General features: G+C 57.8%; 1 protein-coding gene across 1 annotated transcript; it reads right to left on the bottom strand.

Annotated features, from left to right (window-relative positions):
* Positions 1-33: 33 nt before the first annotated feature.
* Positions 34-18,870, bottom strand: LOC136571527 (nuclear mitotic apparatus protein 1-like). The gene is made up of 26 exons (XM_066571980.1): positions 18,770-18,870; positions 16,950-17,022; positions 15,950-16,038; positions 14,186-14,265; positions 13,342-13,424; positions 13,172-13,252; positions 12,812-12,896; positions 12,289-12,415; positions 11,592-11,746; positions 11,137-11,254; positions 9,597-9,714; positions 9,115-9,255; positions 8,712-8,834; positions 5,841-7,709; positions 5,130-5,171; positions 4,075-4,143; positions 3,862-3,972; positions 3,563-3,781; positions 3,338-3,462; positions 3,001-3,244; positions 2,037-2,304; positions 1,790-1,926; positions 1,476-1,676; positions 1,023-1,133; positions 768-929; positions 34-567 (listed from the first exon to the last, which is right to left on the bottom strand). Exons 2-26 carry the CDS (start codon positions 16,989-16,991, stop codon positions 532-534), a joined length of 4,836 nt encoding a protein of 1,611 aa, XP_066428077.1. The 5' UTR covers positions 16,992-17,022; positions 18,770-18,870; the 3' UTR covers positions 34-531.
* Positions 18,871-21,936: the final 3,066 nt, after the last annotated feature.

Genomic DNA, 21,936 nt, shown 5'->3' with positions numbered 1-21,936 from the left:
GGACTGTAGGAGCAGGAAGCCAGGAGCCCCAGAGCAGGTGAAAAATACACTTTATTTACAAGTAGAAACATTTAAAAATGCTGCCTCAACTTCCCTGGGAGGAACAGGAGGACCGGGCAGGTTGGGGGGTCCCACACACAGGGAGCAAAGGTGGTGACCCGAGGGATGCTAAGTTTCACCTCTGTCCCTGTAGCCGAGGCTGCAGAATATCCCTGGGGAGAGCTCAGCCCCTCCAGCTGCAGCCTGGTGCCAGCCCCCGCACCCCTGTGTGTTTCCAGCCCTCACCCTCTGCTGTGCATCCCCTTGCCTTGGGTCCCGGAAGGGTTTAGGATGACAATGGGTACAGGAAGGGCAAGGGGCCCTTGCCGCGCCCAGGGCACCCCACAGTTGTCAGTGGGATACGCAAGGCAGTCGTGTGGGTGGCCCCACCTGTTCACCCTCAGTGCTCCTGGGCCCTGGGGGGGCAGGAAGAGGTGAGGGGGTGCAGGTGGGAGGCCAGGGCAGAGCCAGCACGCAGGGACTGGGGAAACCTCAGGATCGCTTGTCCTTGCGCGACTGGCGACTGGCCTGGAAAGGACAGAGCGAAGATGGGAGGTTAGGGACGAAGAACGTGACCGAGCCCCATGCTGGGACCTGCTGCTGCCATAGCAGGCCAGGGACAGCAGGACTTTGCCCCTTGTCCCCATGGCCTGTATGAACCCAAGGCAGGAGCTGGGGGCGCTGAGCATGAGCGCAGCAGCGTGCCCAGGGGGTCAGGCAGTACCTACCTTGCCCTTTGGGGTCGTGGCAGTGGCGATGCGGGACGAGCGGCGGGTGCCGCTGGAGGCTGTGGGAGTGCTCCTCTGGGCCATTGCCCGGCGCAGCAGGCGCCTCCCCAGCTCCCTGGGGGTGTTGAGGATGCTGAACGCCATCGACTGGCGCCTCTGAGCCTGCAAAAGAGGAGCAGGACCATTAGCTCAGCGTGGGGCAGGACAGAGGGCTCCCTCCTGATCCTCCCTCCTCTTTTTCCCTCTGAAACTTACTGGTGTGGCTGGGGCTTGCTGCTCGCTGTCTTGACTGACCTGGGAGCCACTCTGCGCACTGCGGTCCTGGGAGCTCTGGGGCCGTGGGAAGCAGCTGGTTGGCTTCTTGGACTGGAAAACAGGGGACCAGCTAGTACTGCCATCTGGGGGTCAGCCTGCTGTGGGGCTGGCAGCAACGAGGGAACTGAGGGGCTGCAGGGAGGGGATGTGATTGAGGGTAGCAGTGCCCAGGGAGGGCAGAAGGCTCAGCCTTTCGCCTCTGGAATGGCCTCCTTGCCAGCACTGGGACCATCACGAGTACTAGAGACACCACTGGATGCTGGGAATACGGGACACGGCAATCCAGGATCAGTGGGAACATGTGGCGAATGGTGGCCACAGCAGCTCCCTCAAAACCTGGAACACCTCTTGTTCCCAGTAGGGTGCTGTGCTGGGGGACTGGGCTGAGCTCACCGGGGGAGTGTCAGGGCCCTGGTGGGTCTCCTCCGAGAGGCGCTTCCTCCGCTGCCGGGTGGTGATGCTGCTGGCCTGGCTGCTGCGCTGGCTGCCGGCAGCCATGGGCTGGGAGGAGTGCCTGCTGCCACGCTGCAGCGTCTCTTCTGGGTCCCCCATCTTCACATCCTCATCCGTGATGGTTCCCAAGGAGGTGGAGGGCTGGGGAGGAGATGTGGGGATGTTGCTGAGGGGGCATGTCCGTTCCCAGACCCCCTTCCCAAACCCCAGTTCTGGGACAAAGGGCTGCCTGACCTCCCCCTCCCAGCCCTTACCATGCTCTCTAGGGGGTAGCTGGTTTTCAGGTGGGGAGGGCGGGCCTGGTTCCGCCGCTGCAGCTCCGCAATGCGGTTCCAGTCATCCATCTGCTCTGGCTCATCCTGGCACATGCCCAGCTTCATGGTGCTCTGGCCTAAATCCAAAGCAAGGAAAGATGAGGGGGCTTCCAGGTAAGACCTGACTCCCCCAAGGCAGGGCAGAACCCCACAGCCAGCAGTCCAAGTGCTCCCCGCCCATACACACCGAGGCTGGAGCTGCTGGTCCGCTGCAAGCGCAGGGAGCTACGGGTGACTGGTCGGTACCCAGGGAGGCCCAGCAGTACTGAATGGCCAGGGGTCTTCTCTGGGGAGGAGGCTTCCAGCTTTGCAAGGGTTTCCTGGGAGGAGAAGCTGGTGAGGGAGCGGGTGGAGGCACCTGAGCGCAGACGGCCCTTAGCAGGGGAAGATGTTTTTGTGGAATGAGCCAATGGGATGTTCTTGATGCAGACCAGTTCCTCGGGCTCTGCCTGTTTCTGGGAGAGAAAAATCCACAGATGGGTTTAGGTTGAACGGACCTTAAAGCCCATCTCCTTCCACCTCTTCCTTCCCTTGGCTGGACACCTTCCACTAGACCAGATTGCTCTAAGCTGCATCCAGTCTGGCCTTGAACACTTCCAGGTATGGGGCAGTCACAGCTTCTCTAGGCAACCTCACAGGGAAGAATTTCTTCCCAATATCCCATCTAACCCTGCCCTCCATCAATGGGAAGCCACTCCCCCTTGTCCTGTCACTCCAAGCTTATGTCCAAAGTCCCTCTCCAGGTCTCTTGGAGCCTCTTTAGACACTGGCAGGGGCTCTAAGGTCTCCCTGGAGCCTTCTTCTCCCCACTTTCTCAACCTATCTCCAGAGCAGAGGGACTTCAGCCCTTGGAGAGCTTCTGTGACCTCCTCAGTCCTTGCTCCAGCAACTCCATGTCATTCTGACATTGGGGCCCCAGAGCTGGAAGCAGCTCTGCAGGTGGGGTCTCAGCAGAGTGGAGCAGAGGGGAAAAATGCCCACATTGCACCGCTTCCCACTGTGCTGGGGGGATCAGCTGAGGACATGGCTGGACTTTAGGCTGCCAGTGCGCATTGACAGGTCATGTTCAGCTTTTCAGTTCCCAGCATGCTGGGTCCCTCTGCAGTGCTGCTCCTGATCCCTGCATTCCCCAGCAGGGGCCCCCTGCTCACATCTGTCATGGTGATGTTGATGGTGGTGCGGCGCCGGGCAGAGCGGGTCTTGCAGCCGGAGTCGAGCGAGAAGTCTCCCGGGAAGTTGGCGCTGCTCTGGAGCTGTGACCGCCTCTCAGAGAGGATGGGAGTAAAGTAGAGACTCTCCAGGGATGACTTCGTCTGGGGCAGCCGCTGAGACAGCAGTGACTCTTCACTGTCTGACGGCACCACTGAGACTTCCAGCTGAGAGCTGGCAGCCTTCCTGCAGAGACAGGGGGTGAGGGTAGCACCAGCAGGCTGACCAGGCCTGGGAACGGTGGAGTTTTGGGGTGCTGGAAGCAGATGGATCTGGTACCTGGGGGAGCTGAGCTGCTGTGCCTCATTGAGGCTATCAGTGCTCTGGTCAGCCACACTCTCAAAGGAAGCCTCATGTCCCTTTACTGTGGCAGTCTTCTCCTGGAACTTGCTGAGTTCCTGCACCTGAATGGGAAACAGGGAGGAATGGATGGATCTATCCTCCAAGTGAGGTGGTGATGGAAGCAAGGACAAGGAGGGTGAAGCTCAACTATGCCACACCCACCTGAGCTTCCAGGCTGCGAATCTGGCTGGTAAGAGTCTTGCAGCTCATCTCAGACTCCTTGGCCTGCAGGATGCTCTCCTGTAGCTCCTTGGCTAGCCTCTCTGATTTGCTCTGAAGCTCTGTGTTCTCTTCCTGCAAGTGTTCCATGGCCTTCAGCTTCTCTGATAGCTCCTGGTTCTGCTGCTTCTTGGCATCATAATGACTTTTTGCCTTCTCCATCTAGGATATAAAGCAGAGGAATCCTGTCAAGGGTCCCAGCAGTGTCAGGAACAGCAAGGCCATACCAGCCCCCAGCATACCTGCCCTTTGTAGTGCTCAGCTGCCTGCTCCTTCTGGGTGAGCTGCACCTGCAGCTCTGCTACCTTCTCCTGATGGCTTGTGACTGCTGCCTGCAGCTCCCCTTCCAGTGCCTGTGGGCAGGGAAGAGACGGGCTTAGAGGCATCCCAGGTGAGCCCCCTGGCAGCACCAACAGCTCCAGGGCTCAGCCCCCAGGGTTTTGGTCCCTCTTTACTTTAACTCTCTGCTGCTGGGTCCAGGTGGCCTTCTCATGCTGAGTCAGCTTTTTATTCAGCTCATCCACCTGGAAGAAAGAACATGGCATGGTGAGCTCCAGCCACAAAACTACAATCTTCCTGTGGGGCAGCACAGCCCCTCCTCTCTAGCCAGCTCTAGGGCACAATGAAGAAATTTCCTGCCACAGGGCGACTGTTCAGCACCACCCACTGCCAAGGAAGATCCCAGGACATGCCAAGGTGACAGTCACCCACCCCATGTTAATCCTTACAGCAAGGCTGGCTGGAGCTACCCAAGCAGAAGGAGCAGTCACGGGCTGGAAGCAAAGCCTCTGTTAAGTCCCCAGTGCCCAAGCACTTGCAACCTGGAATCCCACAGGTCATCCAGCACTCTTGACACAGGGAGCTGGCTGCTGCAAGTTCTGGCCTGGCCATGCTCTCCCAGCTCCAGGGGATGCTTGAGGAGCCCTCAGCCCCCTGCTCATAGCCACAAGGTCTCTGCAGAGTCCTGGGCAGCTCTGGCTGGGACTGGACAGGGAAACGTGGCTTTTCCAGCATTGTTTCCCAAGTGCTAACTCCTACCACATTGGAGATCAAGGCTGCTCTAGCCACATCTGGCCCATGCTGTCTGAGCACAGCTGTTCCTATCGGTTGTGCCAAGAGCTGGGCCTTGGTTAAAGGTGGGGGAGAAGCCATCCCAGCACTGAGATAGTCCTATGATAGATAGTCCTATGCTGAGGAGCCTGCATGCTCCTGGCAGCCACTTGCTGCATGTGCTGCCATGGGCCATGTCAGAAGCCTTGCCAAGTTGCAGGCACTAATGTGAGGGAGCAGGTGGCAGGATGGGAGCCCAGTTGCTACCCCCTGGAGCTGAAGGTGCCCAGAGACTTGGAGCCAAGGGCCCCATGGCTGGGTCCATGCTGTGAACAGTTCACAGTGCTGTACAGTACACAGTTCACAGTACAGTACAGAGGAGAGGGTGGCTCCAGCAGGAAGTGACAAACAAGGAGGGCTGTGCACTGTCACTGAGCAGCCAGCTCGTGGTCTGTGTTACCTGCTTAGTTTGGTCCTTCTGGATTATCTCCAACTGCTCCACCTGCAAGCACAAAAAGTAGAGGTGAGTACACAGCTGAGACATAGGCTGGTTTTCATACAATCATGGAGTCATTTAGGTTGGAAAAGCCCTCTGAGACTGAGTGCACTGCCAAGACCACCGCTAATCCACGTCCACATGTCTGTTAAATCCCTCCAGGGACAGGGACTCTACCACTGCCGTGGGCAGACTGTGCCAGGGCTGGACAACCCTTTCAGGGAAGGAATTTTTTCCTAATAGCCAACCTAAGCCTCCCCAGGCACAACTTGAAACTATTTCCTATTGTCATGCCACTTGTTAACTGGCAGAACAAGTTACCTGGGAGACCCCCATCTGGCTGCATCGTCTTTTCAGGGAGCTGTTTCACCCTTTCAGGGGAGAGACAGTCCCCCCCCAGCCTCCTTTTCTCCAGGCTTAGCCCCCCTCCCAACTCCCTTAGCTGCTGCTCATCAGACTGCTGCTCCACATCATTCCCCTGCATTGCTGCCCTTCTCTGGAAACACTCCAGCACCTGCATGTGACAGTCCCTTTCACACCTAGAAATGCGTCCCAGGCCCCTAGTCCCTGTGCTGAGCAGGACATGGATTCAGGGCTGTGCAGAAGGCTGAACACATCCCTTTGCCAGGAGGGTTTCCCCATCCACATCCCTCCTGCTGGGAGTAGAACCCCTACCCGACTTGTCAGTCTCTGCTTCTCTTCCAGGAGTTTCTTCCTCTCTTCCAAGGCTGCCCCCTTGCTGTTCCAAGACTCCTGCAGGGCCCGCTCCTTTTCTGCCAGCTGCTCCCGCAGCGACCGCACCTCAGCCGCCTCCAGCTTGGCCTGCGCTAGCTCGGCTTGCAGCGTGGACACAGCTTTTGCTCTCTGCTCCAGGTCCTGGCGCTGCTGGCTCTCTAGGGAGGCGTGCCTGGCCCGAGCGCTGTCGAGCTCCTGCTGCAGAGCAGCCAGGAGCTGCTCCTTCTGTAGGCACTTGTCCTGGCAGACCTTTGCCTCCTGCCGCAGCTCATCCTCCCGCTCGCTCTGGCTATGCCGGTCCCTCTTCAGGGCCTCAATGGTCATCCGCTGCTTCTCCAGCTCGTCCTGGCACCGCTGCACCTCCACCTTCATCAACGAGCACCTCTCGGCTGCACGGGAGGCTGCGGTGGCCATCTCAGTCTGCAGCACCCGCAGCCTCTCCTCCAGCTTCTTGCTCTTCTCCGACTCAGCCAGGATCAGGCGTTTCAGCTCCTTGCTCTCCCCTTCCTTCTCTTTCACCTGGTGATGGAGGATGGAGACCTCCTGCTCCAGGCTGCTGATCAGGCTGTTCTTCCTCTCAATCTCCTGGACACACTGGGACACTTGTTCCTTCCAGCTCTCCTTCTCTTGGACGGCAGAGCGGAGGGACACCAGCTCCTTCTCTGCAATCCGCAGCTGATCCATGGTGCCTTCCAACTCCTTGGACTTGAGCTTCTCCTGGGACAGCTGCTGGGAGACTCCCTCCAGTGCCTCAGCAGCTCTCTGGGCATCCGCCTCCAGCTTGGCCACACACTGGGCTGCTGCTTGCTGTGCCACAGCCATCTTCTCCTGAAGGGATGACATCTCGGCCCTTAGCTTCTGCTCCTCGCTCTCCTTCTCCTTTGCCCATGACTGAGCGCTGGACAAGTCAGCCTGGAGGCCAGCCAGCTGCTCTGCCTGGGCCTCCAGCACAGCCACCTTCTCCTGCTCAGCCTGCAGCTGCTGACAGGTCCGGCTGTGCTCCCGGCTCAGCGCCTGCATTTCCTCCTTCAGCCGCCTGCACTCTTCATCTTCCCCTCGGGCGGCAGGAGGGGCTCCCACGGGCTGCTCCTGGCTCTCCTGTGACACCTGGCGTGTGGCCAGCTCCTCACCCTGCTCCGGCAGGGCTGGCTCCCGGCCCTGAACCAGCTGCTGTTTCTCTGCCTCCAGCTCAGCGATCCTGGCCAGGTTGCCTTCCAGGCACTCAGCTGCCCGTCTCTTCTCGTCCTCCAATATTCCCTCAGTGTTCCGCAGGGATTCCTCCAGGAAGAGCAGCTGCTCCTGCAGGCGGCTGTTCTCCCGGGCCAGCTTCTCCCTCTCAGCCAGCCTCTGCTGGCTCTCCTTCAGCCTGCCCTCCAGCTCCTGCAGCTGGGCTTTCAGTGCCTCTGCTGCCACTCCCTGCTGCCGTTGGGCACCCAGCTCCAGGATCTGGGCTTCCAGTTCGCCCACCTTGTGGCTCAGCACAGCCTTCTCCTCATCCCTGGCCTGCAGCTGGCTGCTGAGGGATGTGTTGGCCTGCTGGAGCTGCTGCAGGGCAGAGTCCCTTTCCCGCAGGGCCTGCTCATGCTGGGCGCTCAGGGCAGCCAGCCGCTCAGCCTGCTCCTCGGCAGCCTGTGCCTGCAGGTCTCGCTTCAGTCTCTCCTGGGCCCGCTCGCTCTCAGAGAGGGAGCTCTGGAGGCTGGTGACAAGGCTGTCCAGCTGCTTCTTCTCCACTTCCAGCTGCTGCTTCTCCTCCTCCAGCTGCAGTCCTTTGGCCGTGAGGCTGGACACTTCCTGCTTCAGCTCCTCCAGCTGGCAAACAGAAGAGCAGGGAGACTGTATTGGGTCTGACTGAGACAGAGAGATAGTGCTGCTCAGCAAAAACACTGGTGTGTTATCAACACCTTTCCAGTTACCCATGCAAAGCACAGCACTGTGAAAGCTTCCAAGGGAAAATGAACTCTTAACCCACCCCAGCCAGGGTCTGGGAGTGGGCACAATGAGGCCAAGCGACACAAATCAACCAAAGGGATATTCCACACCATATGATGTCAGCTCAGATATAAAAGCTAAGGGACATGGGAGGAATGGAGGGCATTGTTTTAGTGTTTGCCTTCTGGAGCAGACACTACACGTGCTGAAGCCCCGCTTCCCAGGAAGTGTCTAAACAACACTCACTGATGGGAAGTAGAGATTAGCTTTTCTCTTTGCTTATACACACAAACTTTCACTCTTTTTGCTTTAAGTAAATTGCCCTATCTCAGCCTACTAGTTATTCTCCATCTTATTGTTCTCTCCCCTGTCCTGCTGGGAAGGGGAGTGATAGCAGCGCTTGGTGGGTGCCTGGTGCCCAGCCAAGGTCAGACTACCACAGGGGCAAAACATGCACCTCCTAGGTGTTACTCAAGCTGTAGCCAACAGGCTCACCAGAGCCCCATGTGCTGCATCCCACTGGGAGCTGCCCAGTGCCTGCCTTCCCTCTCACCACACCCCAAGGGCACCTTGCTTTTCCCTCAGCCTTGTGCCACTCTGCTCCCTTGGACCAAACACCTTCTTTTCACCGTGCAGGAGACGCTCTCTTCACAACCAGTTAACATTGTGGCAGGCTGGGGAAGCTCCCTGGCAGCAGTATTTGCAAATTCAGCCCAAATGGAGCTCTCCCAGAGTGCTCAGCCCCACATCCCCTATCCAGCAGCAGAGAGCAGCAGGCTCTGCCCCACATGCCTTTGCCATGCATCTCCTGGCACCTGCTGCTCTCTCCAACTGGAGTCGTTTACCATTCAAGCCCTTGAAGCTGCAGGAGCCCCAGTGTACCTTCAAAATGTCCCCCATGACTTCCCCCTTCTCCTGGGCACTGCATTCCTCCAGCTTGGCCAACTGGTCCTCCAGCATCGAAATCTTTCCCTGTAGAATCTCAATTTTCTCTTCTGAGCATTTCTGGAGACAGAGATGGGACTGAGCATGGTGCAAGACAGAAGAGCCAACCAACCAAGGAGAGCAGCCCGTCCCACCCTGGGGAGCCCTTCCTTAGTTTCAGGGAGAGGCTTCCCACAGGAGCTGACAGTTAACACAGCTTCTCCCTGTGTGCTGGCAAAAATGGGCAGGAGGGCTCCTGGCTGCTGCACCCTGCTTGCACTTGCCGTGTCCCCCAGCTGGGGGGGGACCCTGGGGAAGCTACGGGGGGCACCCACCCCCACCACCCCCCAAGCCCCCTGACCTTATCCTGCATTGCTGCATGCAGCTCCTTCTCCAGCTGCCGCTGCTTTTCCTGCGACTGTGCCATGGCACTGTTGTGCTCCTCTGAGAGCTCATTCAGGGCTCGCTGCAGCTGGACCATATTGCTGGCGATCTCCCGCAGCTGCCAATGAAAACCCACCCAGTCCACAAGAGAGGCAGAGTGTGCCTTTGCTGCTCAGGGCTCTGCCCACTCCCCATTCCCAAGAGCTGCAGCACACATGGGCATCCTGGGCTCTGGGTGTTCACCACATGCAGGCAGCTCCACCCAGCCGCCATTCCCCCACCAGAGTTCCTATTTGGATCAGGATCCAGAGCCCAAGGCAAGCTTGGTCACTGGGTCAAAGACTGCATTAGCAGAACCATAAACATCCCAGCATCCAGCACTGCCATCAAATCCTCCCCCCGGGCTCCATCACAACCAGCTGGGCTGTGGGGACATGGAGAGGACACTGCACCCCGTACCTTGAAGGAAAGATCCCCATTCTCCTCGGAGAGCTGGTTGATTTTTCGGTCCATCTGGGCTTTTTCGGTCTTCAGGTCCTGGCACTGCCTGAAGGCCTCGTGCAGGCGCCCCACCAGGCTGTGGGAAAGGAGGTGCTTAAGGAAGGGCTTAAGGAGCTGGTGCATGCTGGCAGCAGGCAAGGATATCACCAGGGATCGCTGCTGCTGGATATTGCCACGGAAACTAAAGGTTCCAAGGGATCTCCATGCCTTGCTGTGACTCTGCCATCAACCCAGCTCTAAACCTGGCTCCCAACAGGTGGCAAAGCAGAGTAGAGATAAGCAATGTTTGTGCTTTGCAGAAGCCCAACTGCTCCAAACTGAGAGCAGAGGCAGCTGTGGGACTCCAGCCACCCCCCCTGCAAAGGGAAATAAGTAAGGAAAGGACAAAAAAAGACATGGCACTTCCAGTGGAGTTTGGACAGCCTTCCTGAGTAAACAATGGCACAGGGACAGAGCAAAGACCAGGATGCAGTGTGACAGGTGATTTCAAGTGTGTGACAAAGCCCAGTACATGGGATCAAAGTAAAGGCCTGGGAAATGGGCTGGAGTCAGGAGTTCCAGGATCACTCTGAAAGCTTCCCCTTTTCCAGGACAGGTGAGACCCACAAGGGCAGCACACCCTTTTCACATAACAGGAATAGCTGCTCCCATGCAGGGTTTGGATTAATAGTGGGCTGTTAGAACAGGCTGCATGGTTTGGGACTGGATCCATGCCCACTGCAGTAAAAATGGGCTGCAGGCCATAACTGCCCTGAGGACACGGTCAGCGTGATGGTGGCACAGCTGTGTCATGGGCTGATCCCATAGCGTGGGCAACAACGGAGGAGGGGATTCTGCTCCCCTCTGGTGGGACCCCATCTGCAGAGCTGCCTCTGGCTCTGGGGTCCTCAGTATCACAAGGATGTGGAGCTGCTGGGGCAAGTCCAGAGGAGATGCTCCAAGGGCTACTGGAGCCCCTCTGCTCTGGAGACAGACTTGGAGAGAGACCTGGGGGTGTTCAGCCTAGAGTTGACAAGGCTCTGGGGACACCACAGAGCACCTTCCAGCACCTAACGGGCCTCCAAGACAGCCAGAGAGGGACTTTGGACAAGAGTTAGGAGTGACAGGACAAGAGGGAATGGTCTCCCACTGACAGAGGGCAGGGTTAAATTGGATATTGGGCAGAAATTCTTCCTTGAGAGGGTGATGAAGCCCTGGCACAGGTTGTCTAGAGAAGCTGTGGCTGCCCCATCCCTGGAAGGATGCAACCTGGTCTAGTGGAAGGTGGCTCTGCCCATGGCAGAGTATTTCAGCTAAATGAGCTTTCAGTTCCCTTCCAACCCAGCCCCTTTTTTGATTCTGTGCCTGCTGTCTTCTTCTCACCACAGAGAACAAGAAGGTTTGCTTTCTCCCCTGTTTCATGCACTGCTAGGGAAGAGACAGACAACATAGTGTCTGGGGATGTGGGAGTGACAAGATCCCACCTAGGAGGAAGGAGTCGATGTTCCTGGAGGATTACCTCTCATTCTTCTCCCTCAGCTCCTCCATTTCTTTGGGCTCCAGCAGGTCTTCAGCTTGCTTCTCATTGAGCTTTACCAAGCGATCAATCTGCTGCTGCATCCTGGTGATCTGAGCATCTGGGGAAGGGGGCAAGAAAGGGCCCATTACCAACTTTTCATGTCACCTGAAGCCCCCACAACAGCATTTCTGCACAGAAACCCTCTGCAGCAGGAGATCAAAGAGCCGGGCCACCACCAGTGCTACTGCTCAGCATAGATGTTGCTTCAGTCATGGCTTTTGTTGCCCAGGATATATAAGGGAATACAAGATGGAAGAAGGAACCTGGAGTCTCACTTGTGGCATGGCAGGATGGACCATGCATGAGCAGAGTTGTGGTGGGGTCACAAAAGAAAAGTCAGAGAAACATGGGGAGATCTCTGCCCCAGAGCCCTACCAGGATGTACTGGTACTGACCCTTCTCCATAACGAGCTTGTGAGTCTCTACCACCTCCACCTCCAGCTCTTCCTGTTTCTTTCTCTCAAAAGCCAGCTGCACCTTCAGCCTCCGCAGCTGAAACTGGGGGGTCTGCATGATGTCCCCCATGGGCGAAGACTGAGTGCTGGGCAAGCTGCAGAGAGACACACACAAGCTGGATTATCCTGAGCCAGCCCAGGCCCCATGCAGCCAGACCCACTCTGCTACACCCATCTCTGGGGCAGGTTCTCCTGCCTGGATCCCCAAGGAACTGCTGCCTTAAAAATCTAGGAACAAAACAACACACATACAAAACAATTTCCATCAAAGAGGTAATATAAAAGCTGGTCTTTAATTGGAGGCCTCCGGGGGCAAATATGGAAAAATGCCTCCACTGGAGACAGGGTTTAGTGGTGGCCTTGGCACTGCCAAGGGCACAGTTGGACTCGATGGTCTCAGAGGGCTTTTCCAACCTGAACAATTCCATGATTCTAAAAGGAGCTGGAGCCCAAGCTCACCTCCATCATCCATCCCCACATCATGCCGGAGCAACATGCAGCAGGAGAGCACCAAGGCAGAACAGAGCATTCCGGGGAGTCAGCGTGCAGCCTGGCTACACCTGCGGGTCCCAAAAGCCGCCCCACCCACCCCTCCCTTCCTCCATTTCCCCTGGCAGCCAGGAGGCAGGGCACGTACTTGGCACTGGGGAAGGAGGCGATCCTCTGCAGCTCCAGGAAACGCACCTCTCTCTTGCAAGGGAGAGAGAACAGTGGGGAATGCTCCTCAGAGCTGCTGCTGGACACACTGGACAAGGGCGGCTCCACTGGAAATAAAAAGGGAGAACACGGCTGCCATCTTTACTATCTAAGAGGCTGAGCAGCTAAAATCTCAGGGGCACAGGAACCACAAATTCCAGTAGGGATGGAATAGCCAACTGAGGAAGCCAAATACCTGCCCTACATCCTCATCCCTCCTGCTCCACAGGCCTTCCCCAGCAACTCTGCTCCCACAAGACTCTCAGCATCCCACCTGCTCCTCTCCTCCAGGGAAAGGCTGAGGTACTGCTGAGTAGGAAGAGCCAGCAGGTCTGAGGTAGCCCTACTCTTAGGAGTTTACGGGGGACTGTTTTGTAGCTGAGCACATCTGGGTTGTGCAGCTGCCTTTACAGCTGGGCAGCTACAGCAGCACAAACAGGAGGAAAAGCCAGGGCAGCACTTACCTTTCCTCTGCAGAAATGGCTCCAGATTCTCATTCAGGCACTCCTCATTATCCAGCACAAATTTGACGATTGATGCCAGTTCAACCTGTGTTGGAGGAGCTGCAGAGTTAGTGGCTCTGCTGCAGGTCACAGGCAGCACCACAGCAGGCATGGGGCAGCTCCCTGCCTGCCTGTGCTGCTGCCCACACTTGCCTGCCACAAGCTCTTGATAGCCCAAAATCACCAGTGAGCACCACAGTGCCCACTCCACACCGTCTTTCAGTGAGACCCAGGAGTGCAAGTCCCAGAGCACCTTCCCCCAAAGGAACCGCTGCTTCCCCCTGCACCCCAGACCCAGAGGAGGAACCCCAAAGGGATTACCTGGGTCTTGTAGTCAAATTCATTCCAGTCCCCAGAGTCCTTGGAACTCATGGAGGTGTGATACAGGAGCAGCACGGCCACCTGAGCAAGGCAGGAAAAGTATTGAGTAACCCCAGGCCAGCCACAAGCACATTGGTGCCATCTGGGACTAAAACATGCCACACAGTTACCTTGGCCAGGGCCAGCTCCTCTCCATCCAGGAGTTTCTGTGCAGAGACAAGGTTTTCTGCAGCCACTTTGTGCCGGCAGTGCTCTGCAACAGAAGCAGAGTTCCCAGTCACACAGGAGCCACTGGGCACACTGCCTCCCCTGAGGTGGCACTCATGGCCAGGAGGGCACTGTAATGCATCCCCAGGGAGAAGGGACATGGGGCAGGAGGGGCTCCAGAGCTGAGATCCCCGTGGTCAGCCTTGGCAATTAACTCTGACCGACTTTCATTCCCCTCCCTGGAATTCCAACCTAAATCCCAGCCTCCCCACCTTGGCATCTCCCCTCCAACATCAGCACAAACAGAGAGCTCCATCTCTGGGTGGGATATGAGGTGGGATATGGAGTCTTCCCTCGAGGAAAGACTGAACAAGAGTGAACCAGGAGTGAACCCAGATGTTAAGTGCCAGACGTGATAACACACTGAACAAGAGTATGAGATATTGCCCATTTCCCCTCCCGGGATTTCTACTTGGGTAAAGGTTTTCAACTGGGATTTGAAGAGCAGGTACCTAACTAGGAAAACTGCTCCAGGCAGCATCACCAGAGCAGCCACTGGCACCCTGCCCTTCACACCCAGACCCTCCTTTGCTCTGAACCCAGACTCTGATAAGGATTTCCATCTGGAAGTTTCCTCTTCCACAGGCTGCTGCAGGAAAGCTGCTGGCACCTCACAAAGATGCTGATGTGGGGTGAGGGGGTCACTTTGTGGAGAGGGAAGCTGCAGACAGCAGACCACCCTCTCTCAGAGGTCAGGGGCACCGAGCAGGGGCAGTCGCTTTCCCCAGCACCAGCGGAGGGTCTTACTCTGCAGGAAACCATGGATGAAGGAGATCCTCTCTGGCAGCGGCTGCTCCAGCACAGACTCCCCCTCCTTGCTCCCGTGGCTGGAAGAGTGCAAGGTGTGCATTAACTCCTTCTGGAGGGATTAGACCAACGCTGAGGTTTGTGCAGCGGGGTTTGCTGAGCCAGGGCTGCCTCTGAGGCGCTGCTCTCCCTTCTGCCCTCACACCAGGGCCAGCAGAGCCAGTACCAACCACACGGAGCGGATCCCCCGGAATCCCCCTGCTGGAGCCAGGCAGCAAACACCCCCCTGGCACTGCTTCCTATTCTGCCTGCCAGCCCCAGCATCCAGCACAGCACAGGGAGCTCGTGGTGGCCCCACTGACTGGAAGCACCACAGGGACCAGTCCGTGCATGCAGCCTCGGGCTTTTTTTGCTGGATTTTGGGGAGGCTAAGGCTTCCTCTTGCACTTATTTGCAACTACACTCTTCCTGAGCAGCCACTAGTTCATGGAATATCCTGAGTTGGAGGAGACCCACAAAGGTTATTAAACCCAAGTGCTGCTCAGAAATGGCACACCCAAAACCCACACCAATCATGCTTGACCAGCACTGCTTCAGTACTGTCTCTTACTCCCAAGGTGCCAAAAACAAGAACCTGGCCTGGGACAGGGGCTGCCACGAGGATTTGCTCCTCCTCACGGACTTTCTCTTGTGCCACCAGGAGCCCTCAGATCAGCCAGCTGCTGTGGCAGCTGCCCTGCTGCCACCCCACTTTATCAAGCAATGGCCAGGCCTCTTTAGAGAGCACACGCCACCAGGATCCCTACTAATCCCAGCTGGAGCACAGACCCAGGAGATTAACCAGGTCTGACTAAATATATCTGTGGTGCAGGCAGCTCCTTCCTCCCCACCCACTGCAGGCAGATCCCTGCTCCAGGCAGGCTCTCCTTACCCTGTGCAGGAGGTAATTACAGCAGACAGGCTCCCAGTGAGCCTCCCACCGCAAGGGTTTGAAAGCAATGCATGGCAGCCTCACACCCTCTCAATTTGTTTTTGTCAGCTCCTTAGCCACCTGGCTTTGTCCCACCTCTGATGTCCATTATGGCCTGTAGATTTTAGTTGCCCCTTGCTCCCAGGGAACAAACACAATTCCTAAAGGAGGCATTCCTCCCACCCCTGCCCAGCCACCTCAGGTCCCAGGGCAGAGCACACAGGCTCCATCCTGACCACACTACACTCAGCAGCAGCCTGACATCCCCAGGCTGCAGCACCTCATGAGGCAGAAACTGCCATTCTTTACACTGCTTTCCAGATACAAGGCTTCTTCCTCAGGATCCCAAGGCAGCCACTCAGGAAAACTTGCTGGGTGTTCCCTCACCAGAGCAGCATCAAGAGAAATGGATAATCACCTATGCAGCTGCAGGAACCCTTGTGCCACTGGCAGCAGCACTCAGGTCTTTTCTACAATGCCAGGAGTGAACCCAGATGTTAAGTGCCAGATGTGATAACAAGTCTCAAACGACAGGAACTCTGACCAAAACATTCCCTGGGCAGCTCTGTGGGACCCAACAGCTCTGCAGGCAGACTCCAGCTGTGCAGTGCCATAGAGGAGATGGAGATCTCAGTATCTCATAGGCCAGAGGAGGAATAAACACCCCAAGACCCCCACTCCCACCCTGCCCAAGACAGGAGCCTCTTAGCTCCTGGGGGCTGAGGCCATGGCTCCAGGGACAGCACAGACCCAGCTGTGTGGTCTGAAATGTGCACACAGCTCCCCATACTCACATTTTGTGGATAATTCTGATGAAGACACTACAGTCCTGGAGCTGGGACAGATCATTGAGGGGATCAGGACAAACCTTTGTGCTGTTCACCTAGAAATGGGGTGGGACAGTCAGAAGGCAGAAACCAAGACAACACTGTGCTGTGCCACCTCCAGTCCTGGCAGGGGACAGCAAGACTGGTCTGGGGGTGAAAGTAAATCCACCCCTTTAAACCACCCCTTCCCAGGGAACAGATGAACATGATCCCCACAGCTCCACATCTGGGAGTCTGGCACGGGTCCCATTTATCACACTGCTGGAGCCCCTCTTCTCTGGAGAGGCTGAGACACCTGGGGGTGTTCAGCCTGGAGAAAAGAAGGCTCCAGGGAGACATTAGAGCCACTGCCAGTGCCTAAAGGGGGTTCAAAGGAGCAGGAAAGGGACTTTGGACAAAGGCCTGGAGTGACAGGACAAGAGGAAATGGCTTCCCACTAGCAGAGAGTAGAGTTAGATGGGATATTGGGAAGAAATTCTTCCCTGTGAGGGTTGTCCAGAGAAGCCATGGCTGCCCTATCCCTGGAAGTGTTCAAGGCTAGGCTGGATGTGGTTTGGAGCAACCTAGTCCAGTGGGAGGTCTCCCTGCCCATGGCAGGGCATTCAGCTGAATGAGCTTAAAAGCCCCTTCTAACCCAAACCATTCTAGGAGTTTTCACTTGGACACACAAGTGCTTTGTGAGACAGATCCAGCAACACCTTTACAGTACAGCTGCTGCCTGCTTCAGGCTCAGCTCCATCTCCCAGGCAGTCTCCATGACCAGACCAAGCCATTCCAGCATTTCTGGTTGCTCAACAGGAAGGGTGAGCAAGGCTTCTCCTGCAAACACCCACCTGCCCAGGAACAGTAGGAACTTGGCTACCCTAGGACCTGCCCCAGCCACAATCCCTCCTGTGACAAGCCCTAGCAGCGAGCCTCGAAGCAGCCAGAGCTGGCAGTGAGCTCCAGCACAGGAGGGGGAACTTACCCAAGCCAGGAGAGCAGCAACTCTTTCGCCATGAAGTGCCATTGTGGCCAGCCTATCAGGTTCCTGCACAGACCTAAAAACATCAACAAAGGGGGAGGGGAGATAAAAAAGGTAAACTACAGTAATTATGTTACTAAATTACTTGCGCCCAGCACCAGGCATTTGTGCCCGCCAAGGAAGGACGTGTCCCTGCATCTGGCCAGCTGTGCAGGAGCAGCCAGCATCCTCCTGCTTCCCCACAGGCTCAGAGTGGGGAGCAATGATGAGCAGCAGTCTGGTCCACTCCCACAGATTAGGATCCTGACAAGGGGTCAATGGAAAACTGCTGCTCAGGCTCCTCATTCTCCTGCTGTGCCTTCCTCCCTCCCTCACCTCCAAATGTCACTAATATTTCTTGCCCAGCAAGGCAGTGGCCAAGCCGTTGAAGCTCTGCCAGCTCCCCTTCCACTGCTGTTAGTGAAAGAACCACCTGCTGGGGGCACAGGGAGCCCACAGCTGCACTGGGTGGGAGCAGGGATGAGCTGCCCTGACGGGATCTGGGATCACTGCCAGGTCCCCTTCACAGCGACCTTTGCCTCCACGCTGGCTGCCCCCGGCGCCACCCTGGCAGTCTTCCAGGGGAGGGGACCACTGGGAGCCAAAAAGTCACCCAGATACGGAGGGGGCTCCTCAGCCGGTATTGCACTTGGACACCCGCACCATGACGGACCAGGAGCCTGGCTGGGATCTGCAGCTGCTCGGCGCAGCACAGCCAACCAGTCACGGTGGCTCTGGGGACTACAGAGCTCCCGCTGCCGTCAGTCCAGCTGGGACACATGGGATCCTCAGCAGGACAGGTCCTCCCTCCAATTTGGCTAAAACCCAGCTCCCTGTCCCACGGCTGGGTCACTCAGCAACTACTGTCCCTCCCCCCGGTGGCACAGCCAAGACCTCTCTCTAAAAATCCACCCAAAGGCACCGGGCAAAGCACTCGTGCAGCGCCGGATGCAGACAGATCCTGGGTGAAAACCGTGTCCCATCAGCGTCGAGCTGGGTTTTACCAGAACCAGTCTGCGAACACACTGGCGCCTGGTGTGAGATCTGGACGGGCAGGCAGGGCTACCCGCTGCTGCCGCGGTCCCAGCCTGGCCTGTCACTGGTGACACGGGCCACCCTGAGCGCCTGAGACAACTCCATGACCCTCCGTGAGGACGTGCCATTCGTGATGGCAGGCAGGAAGCGGTCGGGAGCCCGCCAGCGGCCGTGAGCGCCTTCCAGCCGCATCCCCGCCGAGAGCAGCTGCAGGGGGGCGGCGGGGACCGGGGAACGAGCTCCGGAGGTGGCGGCGGCCGCGGCGGCGGCATTGTCCTTCCCCTCCTTCCCCGCGCCGCTCCGGTCACAACACGGCGTTACGCAAGCCCGCGCTCCGGAGCTCCCGACGGGCCAACGCGCCGGGGGACGCAAAGCCCGCGGGCCCCGGGCTGTTCTGGGCCAGGGTCCGGCTGCGGGAAGCACCCGGGCGCGGTGAGCGAGCCACGGCAGCCCCCGGCATGGACGGGCCCGCAGCAGGCGCGGGGCAGAGGGGGAGAGCAGCCGCCGACCCGAGCGCCCGGATGTTGGCGAGCCCGGCGCGGCCACCCGCGGCCACCCGCGGCCCCGGGGACCCGCGGCCCTGGGGACCCGCACCCCTCGGGGGCTGGCGAGGGGCCGGGCCGAGAGCCGTAAGCTGCGGCGAGGCGGCGGAGCTAGGCGAGCTGAGCTTCGCCGCCCCCGCCTCGCTCCCGCCAGCCCCGTGGAAAACAAAACAAGGAAGAGGCAGAAAGTCTTTGTTGGGGCCTTACCGGGGCCGCGCGGCCGTCGTCGGCGCGCTGGGGTTAATCCGCCATGAGCGCTGGCAAGCCGGGAAGGGCCGGGGAGCCAGCGGCCACGCACAAAAGAAAAGTTGTTGAGCTTCTCTTCGGCAGGGCTGGCAGGCGGCGGTTCCCCTTCCTGGCCCTGCGCCACCCCACGTCACCGCGGCGGGGCCGCGCTCGTTAAAGGCGCACGGCACAGAAACCTCCGGCGCCTCGCCACGGGGGGGGGGGGGGGAATAGTCCGAGCCTGGACGCGCTCACTGCCGTCACCCTGCCCAGGCCGAGTGACGGAGAGCTGAGCCGGTGGGGCCGGCACAGACCCGTTCCCAACCCCAGCGCAGCTCTGGGAAGCCGGGGCTCGGCAGAGAATGGCCCCCGATGCTACGTCTCCCTCTAACCTGACTGGGGTCACATCCAGCTGACCCCTGAAAATCTACCCCCGATACCCACACACCCCGCGGCCACAGATTGAACGGGAACCGGACCCTTCGGGTCACCAGCTAGATCAGGGAGGAGTCGGGCGGGGAAGGGACGCTCACCCCTCGCTGCTGTTCCGGAGACTCTCGGAAGTCATCTCCGCAGCGCCCGGGCTGCCTGAGGAGGCTCAGGGCCGCAGGATGGGGCTGTCCCGAGCACGGCACAGGAAGGGCACAAGGAGAAGGTTCTTTCAAACCGGCGCTGGGGGCAGCAGAGGAACTCGCAAGGAACGCGGCCGCCGAGTGCCGCTGGCGAAGGTTCCGACTTTGCCAAGCCCCGAGAAACGAAGAACCACACGCCCGAGCCACAGCGCTCCGGCCGCGACCGCCCCGTCCTCAGGGACGGGGACGCCGCTGAGCTTGGCCCGAGACGGAGGCTGTGCCACATGCGTGGCCCGCCCGCCCGAGGGTTCCGCGCCTTGCCCACCTCGGCACAGCCTCGCTCTGCGGCCCTGAGCGCCCGCCGAAGGAACCACCGGCCCCCCGCCCCCGCGGGTAACCTCAGCTTTCCCCGTACCGTGACCGTGGCTGGGGATCGTCTCCGGCTTCGGCGTCGCCGGGGCTCCAGCAGTATTGACGATCCTCTCCCAAGACGGAGCCGCCAGGGTCCGGGCCGAGGCCGCTCTTATTCGAACGGCAGCGCCCGCCCCCGCTGCTGCCCATTGGGCACCGCCGGGCCGGGGGCGTCACGCGGGCGGGCCGGCCGCGAATCGCGGCGTTGGGCTCCCGCCTTGGAGCGGAGGGGACAGCGCTCCGCGGGTCACCGGGACGCACATGGGGCCATGGGCTACCTGGGGCACACGTGCAGCAGTCCAAGCGAGGGAAGCCCTAGTGCCGGGGGGGTTATAGGGGGGCCTGGGGCCAAGGGGAACACAGGCAGGGGCCACCCGTGAAGGTAGAGTGACACAGATGGGACCACGGGGGTGTGTGGGAGTGTGGGTCTCAAGCCCCCAGTCAGAGGTGAGGACACACATGAGAGGGGGTTGTGTGGGGCCACACGGAGTTCTGGAAGCCCACAGTGAGTCAAGGGGGCACGTGGGGGACTCTGGCAGGGTGTCACATGCAGACACCCCACTCTGCCCTGCAGTGCCAGCTAGGCAGGGGTCCTCACCAGCCCCCAAACCTGTCCTGACCTACTAGTGGGGCCTCCTCTCACCTGGGGGGGTCCTGCGCTTGTCCCTGAAGCCACAGCCCTGTTTCATCCTGTAGAGGCCCAGGTAAGTTTAGTCATGGACTGGACTGTGGTGGCACATGTCCCCACCACTGCCCAGGCCCCACCAAGACCTGAGAAATGCTTGTTAGGCATTGGCCTTCACAAAGACCACCCAGACTAAGCCCCTCTTGAACTTATAGGATATAATCTGTACCAAGGAACTAACAGATGTTTATTGAGCATCTGTTTTTTAATGAACAGACTTGGAAACTTATTATTCTTGCCTGAGTAACAACCCAAGTGGAACAGTATTTTTGCTGTTGAACCTTCAACCAACTCAAATTGTGGCCAGGATGAAAAATTACTATGACTGAAGCCCACTATCTTGCGGCCTAGACAGCAATCCAAAGTGAAACTCTTTGAGCTCTCAGTTATAAAGGGCTAATGCATACTGAAGCCCACTCTCTGATGACCCTATAAACCACAGTCCAAAGTAAGTCTCACTGAGCATTCTCTTCCCAGAACATAGGAGAGCTAATGCATATGTCTCAAACATAGATAATTGGATGGCTGTGGAATCAACCAAGGACTGCTGGTAATAAACAAAGACTATTGATATTAACACACCATGAGAAAGAAAAAGATGTGTCTGAAGAAAGGAGGCAAGGTGAGAAAGGACAGCCCTGGAAAAATATCCTTGTTGTAGCTCCTGCTGATAAGCACAAGACAATACAGCACAAGCACAGGAATGAGTGGCAGGAAGTGGCTTAAGGATTAAGACGACCAAGGACCCCCAAACCTGTCGGATCTATTTCCAGGAAGACCTGAAAGAACTGACTGTGCATGATAACTAATTTGCATAGAAAATGAGAAATCCATCTTCAGGCTCCGGAAACCTATCCATAAAAAGGTACCCTGCAATTTCCATGCCACGTGTGTAATTTACTAATGAAACTTTCTGATTATTTGCAAACCCTTACTTTTGACGTTCCTTTCGATCTTGAGCATTTAGTAATCTCAGGTGCCTCCTTCCCCTTAAAGATGGGTCATCATACATTCCCTGTCCCCTTGTCCCTGTGGGACATGATCAAAGAGGAGACAGGGGTCAGACAGATGTGTGTACCCCCCACCAAAGCATGGCTCCTCCATCATGTCCATGCTGTGTCCGATAGAGAACAGTGGAGACAGGCACTGGATGAACGTGGCTTTATCTACTGTGGCAAAAATTATAATTAAAAAAAAAAAAAAGAACAAAACCAAAAAACAACCAAAATAAAGGTCTAAACATGTAAAAAGGAGAAGGGATGGTGTTGGAGCCACCAGGCCCCATGCAGAGCATCACATCTACCTGGCTCCAGCCCACCCATCCTGGTGACCTGGCTTATGACCCACACTGGGGCCTCCTTGCACCGGCTGTTCCCTTTGTGCTTGTCCCTGTGCCAGGCAGCATCCAGCTGACACAGCCTCTTCCCCACGCACACCCACCCACCCACCCACGAGGAGGAGAAAGCCTCAAGCAATGCAGG

Source organism: Molothrus aeneus, chromosome 2 (genome assembly GCF_037042795.1).
Source record: "Molothrus aeneus isolate 106 chromosome 2, BPBGC_Maene_1.0, whole genome shotgun sequence".
Classification (NCBI taxonomy): Eukaryota; Metazoa; Chordata; class Aves; order Passeriformes; family Icteridae; genus Molothrus; species Molothrus aeneus.
This window is presented reverse-complemented; position numbering and strand designations above follow the sequence as displayed.

Coding starts and splice junctions, on each gene's coding strand:
- LOC136571527 (XM_066571980.1), bottom strand. CDS start 16,991: ATGGCACTTCATGGCGAAAGAGTTGCTGCTCTCCTGGCTTGG. Junction 14,266..15,949: donor ATCAGAATTATCCACAAAAT/GTGAGTATGGGG, acceptor GCACTCTTCCAG/CCACGGGAGCAAGGAGGGGG. Junction 12,416..12,811: donor GCCATTTCTGCAGAGGAAAG/GTAAGTGCTGCC, acceptor TTTTATTTCCAG/TGGAGCCGCCCTTGTCCAGT.